Source organism: Geotrypetes seraphini, chromosome 6 (assembly GCF_902459505.1).
Source record: "Geotrypetes seraphini chromosome 6, aGeoSer1.1, whole genome shotgun sequence".
NCBI lineage: Eukaryota > Metazoa > Chordata > Amphibia > Gymnophiona > Dermophiidae > Geotrypetes > Geotrypetes seraphini.
In genome coordinates this window covers 145,277,419-145,292,547 of record NC_047089.1, presented here as the reverse complement: position 1 = coordinate 145,292,547, position 15,129 = coordinate 145,277,419, and the positions used below count along the sequence as shown (strand labels likewise).

General features: G+C 43.5%; 1 protein-coding gene across 4 annotated transcripts in view; it reads left to right on the top strand.

Moving 5' to 3' along the window:
- TBC1D8 (TBC1 domain family member 8) overlaps window positions 1–15,129 on the top strand; it is a 261,119-nt gene that overhangs the window by 220,665 nt on the left and 25,325 nt on the right. For all 4 annotated transcript variants that reach the window (XM_033949424.1, XM_033949423.1, XM_033949425.1 and 1 more), the window contains exon 18: window positions 12,377–12,466. In XM_033949424.1, coding sequence (XP_033805315.1) covers window positions 12,377–12,466 — 90 coding nt within the window. The remainder of the gene's footprint in view (window positions 1–12,376; window positions 12,467–15,129) is intronic.

The window sequence follows — 15,129 nt, the reverse complement described above, 5'->3', positions numbered from 1 at the left end:
AATCAGGCATGGAATGTCTCCTAATGCAATATAATCAATCTTCATGTTAAATATAAAAATAAAAAAGTCTACATAACATAATGAACAGAGAATCGCCTTTCTAGGCAATTTTAAAGGGTACCAAATAGATGTATAACAAAGAACTAAATTGTTCACTTGCAGAAAAGTTGGTGAAAAGACCTAGGAGTGACCCAAATTGCCTCTGTCCACTAGGGAAACAACGGACCTAATGCAAATAGTCCATAGACCATAAGATCAATTAAGAAGCTACAAAAATGCATGGTGTGCATGCCCGATTCAAGAGACATGCTAAACTACATCTATGATGCATGCATAGAGACTGAAGCCCTAGATAAAATATGCAGAAGATTTAGAAATAGCTGAGTGATAAAATACCAAATCACCCAGAAAATGAATCACAGCCGAGCTTCATTAGAGGTGCTGACTTTAGTTCTAATGAAGTGTGATATAAAAATAATGTTAAAACCACGCTTAAAACTTACTTTTTGATGAATGCTTGTTTAAAATGACAGTTGTCACACTGGCTGGAAAATACTAAAAACTGAGCCTGTGAAGACACCAAGGGCTCCTTTTACAAAGGTACACTAGTGTTTTTAGTGCACGCACAAGATTAGCGTGCGCTAGCCGAAAAATTACCACCTGCTTAAAAGGAGATGGTAGCGGCTAGCGCGCGGGGCTTTTTAGCGCACCTTTGTAAAAGGAGCCCCAAGTATAAATACATGCAAAGATGTAACGTGCATCAAAATGAAAAAAACTGATGCAAGAACGGAAGGGCACGGCTTTATGACATCATCGTAAAAACAAACTGAAGGGTAGTGATGCGAAAATCGCTGCCCGTAAAAAAAAAAAACAACCCTCTGCTGATGGACATGATGAGTCCATTATCTGCCATGAACTAAAAGTGCTGCACATCTTTTATAGATAAAAAGTATATTAATGTGTGTACTATTGAAAAACTAGCACATTTAAAGGTATCCATAACTGAAAAAGATTCAAAATAAAATGGATCCTAATCTGTGCTATGATTGAAAGGTAATACAGCTGACAACACAACAAATAGTATATAAAATAAAACCCTGAGAAAATAACTAAGAAATAATTAAAAAGATTAATAAAATGTGTTGTATGAGACATAATTTGAACTTATGGCAGATGAGGGATAAGAAATGGCGTTGCAAATTGTCTGCATTACATAACCTAGCTGTTCAGATGAATAAGACCATACAAAATGTATATGTCAGAGGCATCTAGTCTAGAATAATAAAATCATATGAACACAAATTTTGTGTATACTAGTTTAAAGCTATAGGAGCTTAGGAAGTATATATGACACTGATGAATATTCCAATATATAGTGATGTGTGTATAAAAGAATTTAAAACTCAACATGACTTAGCATACCCTAATCCAGTGGTTCCCAACCCTGTCCTGGAGGACCACCAGGCCAATCGGGTTTTCAGGCTAGCTCTAATGAATATACATGGAGCAGATTTGCCTGCCTGTCACTTCCATTCTATGCAAATCTCTCTCATCCATATTCATTAGGGTTAGCCTGAAAACCCGATTGGTTTGGTGGTCCTCCAGGACAGGGTTGGGAACCACTGCCCTAATCTATATGGTTAGAGCATTAAGGCCTACCATAACATAGGTCCTGTTTAAGAGCTCTTATTAGGATCCATTTTATTTTGACTCTTTTTCAGTTATGGATACCTTTAAATGTGCTGATTCAAATAAACACAATGCTATCATAGGAAACCTAGTATTAAATAATGAAAATAACCAGAAGTTATTTACTCCAAGTCCACTACAAATAGGAGTTCCAATTTTCATAACATAGAGGAGAAAGATTAGGACAAATTCCTGGAGGAAAAGTTCATAGTCTGTTATTAAGACATTGGGGAAGCCTCTTCTTGCCCTGGATCGGTAGCATGGAATGTTGCTACTCTTTGGGTTTTGGCCAGGTACTAGTGACCTGGATTGACCACGGTGAGAACAGGCTACTGGACTTGCTGGACTATTGGTCTGATCGAGTAAGGCTATTCTTATGAAAATAAAGGATAAAAATTAACTAAGAAAAGATCCAGGAATGTGGGCAGAGTACTTTCAAATTCCCTTATTACTGTAACCCAGTGTTGCTCAAGTCGGTCCTGTCAGTCAGGTTTTCAGGATATCCACAATGAATAGGCATGAGATTGGTTTGCATACATTACCTCCATTGTATGAAAATTGTTTCCATGCATATTCATTGTGGATATCCTGAAAACTTGACTGTGACAGGACCAACTTGAGAAATACTGCTGTAACTCACCAATCTGGAGAGGCCACACCAGAGATTACCTAGTAGCCAAAAAAGATGTCTCACATATAGGTTTCCAAATATATTCAGTTGGGGAGGATAAACATGGAGGATGGGTATGTTGGAAGTGTGAGCATGTGAGGATATGTATCTGGGAAGAGGTTTGGTGTGGTGGAGATGGATATACAAGTGAGGGTATAGGCTTTGTTCATGTAGCCTGCACGCATTCTGTTCTTCCTATCTTCATAAAGATTTTACCCACTTTATCCTATGCCATTCTCCTTCCTCCTCTACCCATCTTTTTTTGCTACCCCCCTCTCTCTTTCCCTTCCCTGTTACCCTTCTTTCATTCATTTTACTCTCTCCTGCATCTGAGGTAGGTGCATGTTGGCAATGTGTGTACATGGGTATGTAAATTTCTCTTTCCTTCTACTTTCACGCCTTCTCTATTCTCTGTCAATCACAATCTCTCCTTGTTCTCCTTCCCTGCCTTCTAACCTTGCACACTACTTTTCCTGCTACTCCCTCTCATTTCCCTTCCTTCTTGCAATCTCTCTGTACCATCCATCTCTGAGCACTCCCCATCTACTCTTCTCTCTCCCTGAACTTCCCCTTTCCCTTCCCTGTGAATAGTACAGAAAAGATTTACCGGTAAGTGATTTATTTATTGGTACAAATAAACTCTAAAAATAATATCAATTTAAACAAACTAACAAACCAAACATGGCCATGTTTTAGTATTCTATTTTCATTGAGGGTGCATACAGTGCATTTTATTTCTCATATCTCGTTGTCTCACCTTTTGTCACATTTCTCTTGTTGGCATTTCCCCCTCAACTCAGTCCCTCTGTCCATGTTCTTCCTATTTACCCACCTGATCTTGCTTCCTCTTTCCCACCCAGAGACTCTATTGCCTCCCAGTCAATCCCACAGTCTTCATTCTCCCCTCTAATCTATGTGTTTCCTTCCTCAGAAAGCAATCTCCCTCATATTTATTTCCTTTTTCTAAACACTGTTTCTGTTCTTCTACTCAATCCCTGAGTGCCCCTTCTCCTACCAGTCCGCTTTCTTCCTGAGTCCATATGCAGAACACAAATAGACCCTCTCCCAGTACATAATAAGCAACCACAAATTAAAAATAGAAATTTCTAGTGCAAAAGGTACATCATACTTGATCCTGTGGGCTCTGTACCTCTGATCACGATCAGTGATGAAACAGCAGGCAGGTATGTAAGGTTAGATTGCTCCAAAACAGACTTTATCGGCCAAAATTTCAATCCTTTATTAGGATTTACTATCCCACCTATTTGACATACCTTCTAGCAATATTTCATACTCTGATAACTTTATTTGGGGTTAACAAATGCCAGTTTTGAAGACTGCAACTAATTTAGAATTTCAAAGTCCATTTACTTCTGAATTTGGGATCCGTGATCACATAAGAACATAAGCAATGCCTCTGCCGGGTCAGACCACAGGTCCATCCCGCCCAGCAGTCCGCCCCCGCGGCGGCCCAACAGGTCATGACCTGCCTGAATCACCAGAAGGGGCCCCCTTGCCCCCTAGGTTTCTCATCGAAGTTCTATCTTCCCATCAAAGTCCCAACCCTCCGGCCTTGCACCTACAAGACCTGGTGAGCTGTCTATACTTATGCAACACCCCAGCACCTCCCTCAGTACCCCACGATCCCCTTGTCCCTCAGGAATCCGTCCAATCCCTGTTTGAATCCCTGTACTGTACTCTGCCGGATCACTTCCTCCGGGAGCGCATTCCATGTGTCCACGACCCTTTGGGTGAAGAAAAACTTCCTTGCATTTGATTTGAACCTATCCCCCTTCAGTTTCTCTGAGTGCCCCCTCGTACCTGTCGTCCCTTTTAGTCTGAAGAACCTGTCCCTGTCCACCTTCTCTATGCCCCTAAGTATTTTGAAGGTCTCTATCATATCCCCCCTGAGCCTCCTCTTTTCCAGAGAGAAGAGCCCCAGTTTATCCAGCCTCTCGGTGTATGGGCAGTTTTCCAGCCCTCTTACCAGTTTCGTTGCCCTACTTTGGACTTTCTCAAGAACTGCCATGTCCTTCTTGAGGTGCGGCGACCAATATTGAACGCAGTATTCCAGATGTGGGCGCACCATCGCTCGATACAGCGGCATGATGACTTCCCGCGTCCTGGTTGTTATGCCCCTCTTGATGATGCCCAGCATCCTGTTGGCTTTCTTCGAGGCTGCTGCACACTGTGCGGATGGTTTCATGGATGGATCCACTAGCACACCCAAGTCTCTCTCAAGTCCAGTGTCTCCCAGCAATCCCCCTCCCATTTTATACTCGAACAACGGGTTCTTTTTCCCTATGTGCATGACCTTGCATTTATCGACGTTAAAGCGCATTTGCCATTTGTTTGCCCAGTCCTCCAGCTTATCGAGGTCCCTTTGCAGTTCCTCACACTCCTCCCTGGTCCTAACTCTGGCGCAGAGTTTGGTATCGTCTGCAAATTTTATAACCTCACACTTTGCCTCCGTTTCCAGGTCATTGATAAATATGTTGAAGAGTAGCGGTTCCAGCACCAATCCCTGTGGCACACCGCTCGTGACTCCCCTCCAGTCAGAATATTGGCCCTTTACTCCGACCCTCTGTAGTCTACCTGACAACCAGTGCTTGATCCATCTGTGTACATCCCCGCCCACCCCGTGGTTCCACAGCTTCCTAAGCAGCCTTTCATGTGGCACCTTGTCAAAGGCCTTTTGAAAGTCGAGGTAAATGATGTCTATGGGTTCCCCTTTGTCCACCTGACTGCTTATTCCCTCAAAGAAGTACAGAAGGTTTGTCAGGCACGACCTTCCCTTACAGAATCCGTGCTGGCTTGTCCGCAGTAGGCCATTTTTCTCGATGTGCTCGCAAATGCTGTCCTTGATCATTACTTCCACCATCTTCCCTATAACTGAAGTCAGGCTCACCGGCCTGTAGTTCCCGGGGTCGCCTCTCGATCCCTTCTTAAAGATAGGTGTGACATTCGCCAGTTTCCAGTCCTCTGGTACCTCTCCAGTTGTCAAGGATAGGTTGCAAACATGCTGGATTGCGCCCGCTATTTCCTGTCTTAGTTCCTTTAGAACCCTTGGGTGGATCCCGTCCGGTCCCGGTGATTTGCCGCTTTTTAACCTGTCAATCTGTTTGAGGACATCCTCCCGACTTACCTCTATATGCCCCAATTTTTCGGCCTGCTCCCCACTCATGAGCTCCTCTGAGTCCGGTATATTGGACGTGTCCTCGCTCGTGAAAACCGACGAGAAGAACGTGTTCAACCTCTCAGCTACCTCTTTATCCTCCTTAATCACTCCCTTCCTATCCCCATCATCCAGTGGCCCCACCTCCTCTCTCACTGGTTGCTTCCCCTTTACGTAACTGAAGAATGCCTTGAAGTTTTTCGCCTCCCTGGCCAGCCCTTCCTCGTATTTCCCTTTTGCTTTTCTAACCTCTCGGTGGCATTCCTTTTGGCATTTCCTGTGCTCCTGGTGATTTTCCTCCGTTGGATCCCTCTTCCATTTCCGGAAGGACACTTTCTTGTCACTGATTGCCCTCTTTACTTCAGGTGTCATCCAAACCGGGTCTTTTGAACCGCTTGTTCTTGCGGCCTTTCCTGAAACTGGGAATGTACAGTTTTTGCGCTTCCTGCAGGGTGTCACATCATTCCAATACTGTTTAGTCTCCATTAGGTTCTATGAATTTTATAAAAGGTTACATTTTCATTAATTTTAAAATACAACAGAAATAAGCACATTCTGACCTGGATGCCTCAAAGTTGTAGATATAAAAGGGTCTTTATATGTTAAATAGATGTATAGAGAAGGGCAATATCTTCCACTGGCTCCTTCTACACTACCATGTGAAATTCCATTCCTAAAGAGTTAAGAGTAATGAAACTTATTAAAGCCTGGATGTTTCTTGCTGTATTCTAACTGATAATGACCCTTATTTATTATAACTAAAATTAGTTACATAGAAACATGACGGCAGATAAAGGCCAGATGGCCCATCCGCAGCACCACTATCTCCTCCTCTCCCCAAAAGATCCTAAGTGCCTGTCCCTTGCTTTCTTGAATTCAGACACAGTCTTTGTCTCCATCACCTCTACCAGGAGACTATTCTATGCATCTACCACCCTTTCTGTAAAAAAGTATTTTCTTAAATTACTCCTGAGCCTATCAGCTCTTAACTTCATCCTATGCCCTCTCATTCCGGAACTTCCGTTCAAATGAAAGAGACTTGCCTCATGCACATTTATGCCATGAGAGTATTTAAATGTCTCTATCATATTTTCCCTCTCCTGCCTTTCATCCAAAATATACATATTGTCACAAGCCCGACTCTCCCTCCGGCCTTGTGCCAGTTATAAGTCACAGAGTACTGCTTGCACTATATTCCACAAAGCACAGTCAGGGAAAACAGGGTTATGCCCCTTTAAGGGTATCCATTTTGGAATTGCTGGCAAAACAGGCTGAGAGGCAGTCAGAGCTGAGCAGAGACCATCCCTTGCGCAGGGCTGGGCATGACTCTGCAGCTCTGCAGCATTTAGAGGCCTGGAAACCACAGTCAAGGAGGCAGCCCAGGGAAGCTCCTATGCTGGAGGAGCCTCCACAGTCCCTGCAGCCAGAGGATGTGGAAATGCAGGCACCCGAGGAAGGAATTGATCTTCTAGAGCAGGGGTGTCAAACTCAATCACATTAAGGGGCTGAAATCTAAAACACAGGCTAAGTCGCGGGCCAGACCCGGCCCAATCTCCTCCCCAGACCCCGCCCCCATAATAGTACTAATTGCAACACCATTTTTTCCATTCATTTTTCATATATACACACAATATAATCTTATTAACAACACAAAATGGTTAACCACAAAAAATTAAACTACACAGGCGCATAATCTTTTCTGTACTTCATTAGAATATGTCTTCCATCATGACTACACACATGCTTTCTCAGCTCTTTGATCAGGATTAGGCTATGAGCGGCGAAATCCTATTAGCCATTGATGTTCCACCTGTTCAAACCTGGGGGAAAGGGGAAGGGGAAAGGGGCTTCATTAGAGGAAAGAGAATCTTCCCCAGGTACCTGTGCTCTTATAGCTTCTGTGTCAATGCAGCCTTGGGAGATGGAAGTAAGTTCTGAGAGTAGGTCCAAAGATGATCAGGCCAGCCAGAAACTCTCGTTCCCATTCAGGCTTTGACAGATTGTTGTCCTGTGCTGGAAAGTACTTCCATAGTTTTCAAGCAGTATATCTTCTGGCCGGCCTCCTCATTTCCACAGTGTGCGCTCTTCAATCTCTCCCTTAGCACAGGCAGCGTCCCGTTGGACTGGAAGACGGCTAACGTCATTCTACTCCACAAGAAAGGCTCAAAGATGGAGGCAGCAAACTACAGACCAGTGAGTCTCACATCAATAGTGAGCAAACTAATGGAAACTCTAATCAAACGCCAATTGGATACGATCCTGAATGAGGAGAATCTACGGGATCCCCGTCAACATGGATTTACTAAGGGGAGATCCTGCCAATCCAACCTGATCAGCTTCTTTGACTGGGTGACAGGGAAGCTGGATGTTGGGGAATCCCTGGACATCGTATACCTGGACTTTAGCAAGGCATTTGATAGCGTGCCACACTGCAGGTTGCTGAACAAGATGAGTTCTATAGGATTGGGCGACACATTGACTAAATGGGTTGGGAACTGGCTTGGAGGTAGGCTTCAGAGGGTGGTGGTGAATGGCACCCCCTCCGAGATGACGGAGGTGATCAGTGGAGTGCCCCAGGGCTTGGTCTTGGACCCGATCCTATTCAACATCTTTATATGAGACTTGGCAAAAGGGCTCCGAGGTAAAATAACATTATTCGCCGATGACGCCAAACTAAGCAATGTAGTGGGCAAAAGCACAACGGACAAAAATTCAATGCCCGACAACATGATGCACGACCTACTACTGGAGCGCTGGTCTAGGACCTGGCAACTCAGCTTCAACGCCAAGAAATGCAAAGTTATGCACCTGGGCAGCCAAAATCCATGCAAGACTTATACCCTTAATGGCGAGATCCTAACAAGAACGATAGCAGAACGAGACTTAGGGGTGATCGTCAGTGAGGATATGAAGGTTGCCAAGCAAGTGGAGCATGCTTCATCCAAGGCAAGACAAATTATGGGTTGCATACGCAGGGGTTTCGTCAGCCGTAAGCCTGAAGTCAATATGCCATTGTATAGATCCATGGTGAGGCCCCACCTGGAATACTGTGTGCAATCCTGGAGGCCGCATTATCGCAAGGATGTGCTGAGACTGGAGTCGGTCCAGAGAATGGCCACCCGGATGGTCTCGGGACTCAAGGATCTCCCGTACGAAGAACGGCTAGATAAATTACAGCTATACTCGCTCGAGGAGCGCAGAGAGAGGGGAGACATGATCGAGACGTTCAAGTATCTCACGGGCCATATCGAGGCGGAGGAAGATATCTTCTTTTTCAAGGGTCCCACGGCAACAAGAGGGCACCCATGGAAAATCAGGGGCGGGAAACTGCGCGGTGACACCAGGAAATTCTTTTTCACTGAGAGGATGGTTGATCGCTGGAATAATGTTCCACTTCAGGTGATTGAGGCCAGCAGCGTGCCTGATTTTAAGGCCAAATGGGATCAACATGTGGGATCTATTCACAGAGGAAAGATAGGGGAGGGTCATTAGGGTGGGCAGACTGGATGGGCCGTGGCCCTTATCTGCCGTCTATTTCTATGTTTCTAAAGCCACAGGCGGCAGCTCCTAAACGCGTCCTGCACCTGAACTGTAAGCCTTCTCTCAGATATCGCAACAGCAGAGGGAATTCTTTTGGATGAGGCGCGGGACGCGCAAGGAGCCACTGCCTACAACTTTGGGCACACTGCGGAAATGAGGAGGAGGGTGCCGGCCAGAAGGTAAAACACCCAGGTGCGGCAATGAAAACACTGCATCGCACCGCGGGCTACATAAAACAGCCAGGCAGGCCGGATTCAGCTGGCAGGCCTTGTGTTTGACACCTGTGTTCTAGAGGATAATTTGCCCTAGGCCATGGAATGGAATACTCTGCCTGAGCTATCACTTTCTGAGGAGATGGAAGTGAGTTGAACAGTTTGTTGGCCTTTGCCATGGTTTTTTTTTCTTTTCCTGGAGCAAGAGTTTTGCTGTTTTGTTTGCTGGGACAACTAGTTAACTCTAAGGAAGTTTATGGCTGTGAGTTCTGCTGGGATGTTTGAGAACTTGTAGGGACTTTTAGAAGGGGAAAGTTTACTCCTTGAAACCTTTCTGTGAGATGGGTTTTTTTTCTAAAGGTTTTTTTTGTTTTCTCTTTTAAGATGGCTGCTGCTGCAGTTAAGCAGGGTTAAGACTATCTTTGCCTGGAAAGTTTATTTTGCTTTATTGGAACCATGGAGACATAGAGGTTGGGGGCTGGATTTTCCCATCATCTTTGTGGAGGGATTTTGCATTTTGTTCCTGCAAAGTGTCAAATTGGCAGATCCACCAACCTTGCTCTCCTTGTTATCATTGAGAGGAGAAAAAATTCTCAATGCTAAAGAACTGAATGATAGAGATGTTTTACATAAGAACATAAGAGTTGCCTCCGCTGGGTCAGACCAGAGGTCCATCGCGCCCAGCGGTCCGCTCTCGCGGCGGCCCATCAGGTCTATGACCTCTGAAGTGGTTTCTTTACCATCTCTATAACCTATCTCTGCTTTTTTTTTTTAACTTGAAAATCTTTATTAAATTGTTTTATCAAAATACAAGCAAATGTGGATATCATAGTGCAATCACCTCCACAGTATGTAACAAAACAAGAAAAACACAACCAGATCAAAAATCACAGAAAAGCAATAACAAAATATCAGAAATAATGAGATATCCCTCGCATTGAATCCCAATACCCCCCACCCCTCCCCAATAAACTGAAACAGCCAAAGTGGACAACTCCCTGTTGTTCCTTCAGGTAGTCATCCTCACAACTTCAATCCCCCAAATTCCCACAACCTCAGTTGGAAGCTGAAAAGCTCTTTTTCACCTTGGCCCCCACGGAGCTCACAAATCAGGCAGCCATACACTAGGATGACGTCACTTCCTCCACCTACCTCTGCTTTTATCTGTACCCCTCAATCCCCTTATCTTTTAGGAATCTATCTAAACCTTCCTTGAACCCCTGTACTGTGCTCTGGCTTATCACAACCTCCGGAAGCGCGTTCCATGTGTCCACCACCCTCTGGGTAAAAAAGAACTTCCTAGCATTTGTTCTAAACGACCCCTAGTATTTGTGGTTCCCCACAATCTGAAGAATCTGTCCCTGTCTACCTTCTCTACGCCCTTCAGGATTTTGAAGGTTTCTATCATGTCTTCTCTAAGTCTCCTCTTCTCCAGGGAGAACAGCCCCAGCATTTTCAACCTGTCAGCGTATGAAAAGTTTTCCATATCTTTTATCAGTTTAGTCGCTCTCCTCTGGAACCCCTCAAGAACCGCCATGTCCTTCTTGAGGTACGGCGACCAGTACTGGACACAGTACTCCAGATGCGGTCGCACCATTGCACGATACAGCAGCATGATGACTTCCTTCGTCCTGGTTGTGATGCCCTTTTTAATGATACCTAACATCCTGTTTGCTTTCTTTGAGGCTGTCGCACACTGTGCCGATGGTTTCAATGTTGTGTCCACCATCACCCCCAGGTCTCTTTCAAGATTGCTGGGGGTGATGATTGATTCATGATTTGTTTGTTGTTTGAAAATAAGCAGAAGTTACCTGAAACATGGACTGAGCACTCAGGGTTTTTGGCAGACAAGGCTGGCAGGAGGAACTTTGGAATTTTGTGTTGTTGGTTATACTCCAGGACACAGCTTATTATGAATTCTCAGTTAAACCTGAATGCAAAATAAATTCTGTTGTTTTTGAAAGCTTACCTGTTTCGTGCCATTCTGACTGTTGTAAGCTGGGTAAGCCCACCGATACAAGGACTTCTTCCCATTTGGGGAAGCACGCTGCATCTATATCTGTGGCATGTACCAGTCCCTGCTGTAGCCTAAGGGACAGCCACGCTACAATACTGAGATCTTTAAGTCTGTCTCCATAACCTTATGACAGATCACCAACCATTTTAGTAGACTACCTCCAGACTGACTCGATCCTGTTTATATTTTTTTGAAGGTGCGGTCTCCAGAATTGTACACATTATTCTAAATGAGATCTCACCAGAGTCCACAAAATAATTATTTCCGCCAGTCCATAGGTATCAAAAAGGTTGAAGAACACTGCCCTAAACTGTACCATTCCCTTGGGTTTTTGCAACGCAAATGCAAGACCTTGCATTTTTTTTAGCATTAAATCTTAGCTGCCAAATTTCAGACCATTCTTAAAGATTTGCTAGGTACTTTCTCATGTTGTTCAAACTATCAGGGGTGTCTACTCTGTTGCCCAAGAACTGAACCTTGAATACATCACTAGTAACATCTCTTTCCTCAGAGCGACCTCCATCGACCATTATCCTCTGTCGCCTTCCATTCAACCAGTTCCTCACCCAGTTCATCACTTTGGGATCCATCCCGAGGGCACTCTGTTTATTTATTAGATGCCTATGTAGAACACTGTCAAAGGCTTTGCTAAAAGCTAAATAAACCACATCTAGCACATTCTTTCTATCCAATTCTCTGGTCACCCAGTCAAACAAATTGATCAGATTTGTCCTAGAAGACATGTGTCTAGTGAATCCATGTTGCTTCAGGTTCTTTATTCCACTGGATTCCAGAAACGTTACTATTCTCTGTTTTAAAAGCGTTATCAGCCTATAGTTCCCTACTTCTTCCTTACTTCCACTTTTTTGGCTTCCACTTTATGTTAGGAATGTCAGTGAGCTAGATTATGTGTTTTATGAGCTGTGATAGCTGTATGTTGTTTTCCTAGATAATGGGGGAGATTTTATTTTATTTTTTTGAGGGCATATATTTTGTTTATTACATTAGGCTTTTAGAGTAATATGAATTGAAAATATAAGCAAATAATTTTTTTCTGTGTTTTACTTTCATAGCCCTCTCTGAGAATGACAGAGACAGTCAGTCACCATTAAGAAATCCTCTGCTATCAACTACCAGACCTCTAGTGATTGGAAAAACAAATGGCATGTATTAATTTCTTCTTTTTATTATAGTTTTAATAACAAAATTAAAAGGAGTAGCAGAACACATTTTAGTTTATACGGGGCCAAATAAATTAATGTCTGACCTCACCTCACGTATTCTAATTGATGATGCTGTGTTTGGCAAAATATAGGATTATGATATCTATGGCCCAACCCAGTCTGAGGTCTATAATCTGAACTATACTACAGAAAGAACAAATATTAAGATGGAGAATATAATTATGTTGGAACATAAAAACATTACAAATATATATATGATTTATGCTCATCAGTGTACATTTCTGTTGTGTTGTTCTCTTAACTATTTTCTGCTTACAATTGCCCTGCTTGCCTACCAGTTGCAGTGGTTTAGTCACTCATTCGACAAGAGTTCAATCAACATCTTGTATGATGGTGATTCCAAAGACTATTTGTAGGGCAATTGTTTGGTCATCAGTACATCAGTACATTCTTTCATCATATTATAAAGTTAATGTCAGGACAGTTCTAGTTCAATTTTATTTCCGGTGAAATAGGTGTGCCATTCTAGACAAGCAGGTTATCTCCCTGTGTCCACAAGCCATATGCAGAAGGAATCTACAATACTCCAGATTTTTTCTGTGACCCTCCTACTTCACCAGGAGCTTTTACTGCCACCTGCAGTATTTCCCTTGTGCATGCGAGCCAGAAGGAATGGTTCTGTTCTGCTCTATTCTTTTTCTTATTTTATTCAGTGATATCAATTTTTATTCAGTGTTTTTAAGTGCTCACAGCTTATCTGCCTGTGTAGAGAAGAAGCAGACTGAGGTCTGCAGCCAACAGGCCAATCCCTGCACAAGTATTTTGAAGCTTGGGGCCTTCTCCGCTTGCTTTCCCTCACCTACTGCTTAGCAGAGAATTGAGCACAAGCTGTTAGGCATCCATAGGAGGCTCAGCGGTGCCTCGCAAGGTGCTGGCTGCATTTATTTGCCTCCCCCTTCTGGTAACACATCTATCAGTCCGCAGTAGTGGTTTTAGAGCAGGGGTCTCAAAGTCGCTCCTTGAGGGCTGCAATCCAGTCGGGGTTTCAGGATTTTCCCAATTAATATGCATGAGATCTATGTGCATGCACTGCTTTCAATGCATATTCATTGGGGAAATCCTGAAAACCCGATTGGATTGCAGCCCTCAAGGAGGGACTTTGAGATCCCTGTTTTAGAGGGTTCCTGCATGTACCTCCACCTCAAAAATCCTAAATTTGCAGATTGTTGACTTAGTAACAATCTTTTTTTTTTTTCCAAAAGTTCTGTGCATTTTCAAAACTCAATTTTTTTGCCTCAAAACTGGTAGGGATGGAGTCCTTGGATTCTTATACTCCAATTTGCCAGGATTGTGCAAATTCTGTGCCTCAAGAGTGTCCTTGTGCCTCGTGCCAATCCGCATGGACCAGAGCAGCCAGCTTAGCCTCTCCTCTTCATGCTCAGCTGACAAAAAGGGTGGCCTTTTCTGTTTTCAGGGCCTGCAAATAGTGACCATTCCACACAAAAGGACGCAGACACCCCGCAGCCCAAAAAACCTAAGGTAGTGTCATCATGGGATGACTCCTCACTCCCTGGTATGGCTTTCTTCTCAGAATTTATGAATTTTATGTGGAAAACCTTTCAGGAGAGCTGTGCTCCTCCTCCATAGTCCTACTGCGCATCGGATATGCCTCAGCTTCTTAGTCTGCCATTGTTTGGGACTCAGGAGACCTGTTTGAAGGGAGTAGAGTGGAAAAGGTAGATGTAAATCACTTGTTCATTCTTTCCAAAAATACTAGGACTAGGGGCCATGCGATTAAGCTACTAAGTAGTAGATTTAAAACAAACTGGAGAAAATATTTCTTCACACAACTAATTGAACTCTGGAATTCGTTGCCAGAGAATAGCTTAGCGGGGTTTAAAAAAGGTTTGGATAATTTCCTAAAAGAGAAGTCTATAGGCCGTTATTGAGATGGCTTGGGGAAATCCACTGCTTATTCCTAGGATAAGCAGCATAGAATCTGTTTTGCTATTTGGGATCTAGCTAGGTGCTTGGGTCCTGGGTTGGCCACTGTTTGAAACAGGATACTGGGCTTGATGGATATTTGGTCTGTCCCAGTATGGCAACTCTTATCATAATAATAATAAAAGTACTGTGGTACTTTGAATCCTATTTTTTCCTCTAGAGCTTGCTGCTTTACTGGATCCCATTTTGGAGTCTCTGTATGAGCTGAATTTGGACACACAGCCAGCTCCTTCTGCCTCCTCCTCCCTCATGTGGAGTTGAGGGTTCAGTTCTCTGGGTTTCCCTTGCATCTAGACATTAATGTCTTGATTTTGAAGCAGTGGAATTCTCCTGCAGGGTCTCTCAGATTAGCAAGACCCATGTCCAGACTGTATCTTATGGCAAAGGAGAGTCAGCAACTTTTTAATAATAATAATAGCAGTTTATATACTGCAGGACCGTGAAGTTCTATGCAGTTTACAATGATTAAAAAGAATGCTACAATTGAGTAGAACTTACATAATTGGAGGTTATTGACTAAAAGAATATGAGAGCGGAGAGATTGTGCAGATCAGCTACCTAGGTAATTCAAGAACAGATATGTTTTTAGGTGTTTCCTAAATTCACCATAGTTGTTTGTATGCCTAAGTAGTTTTTCC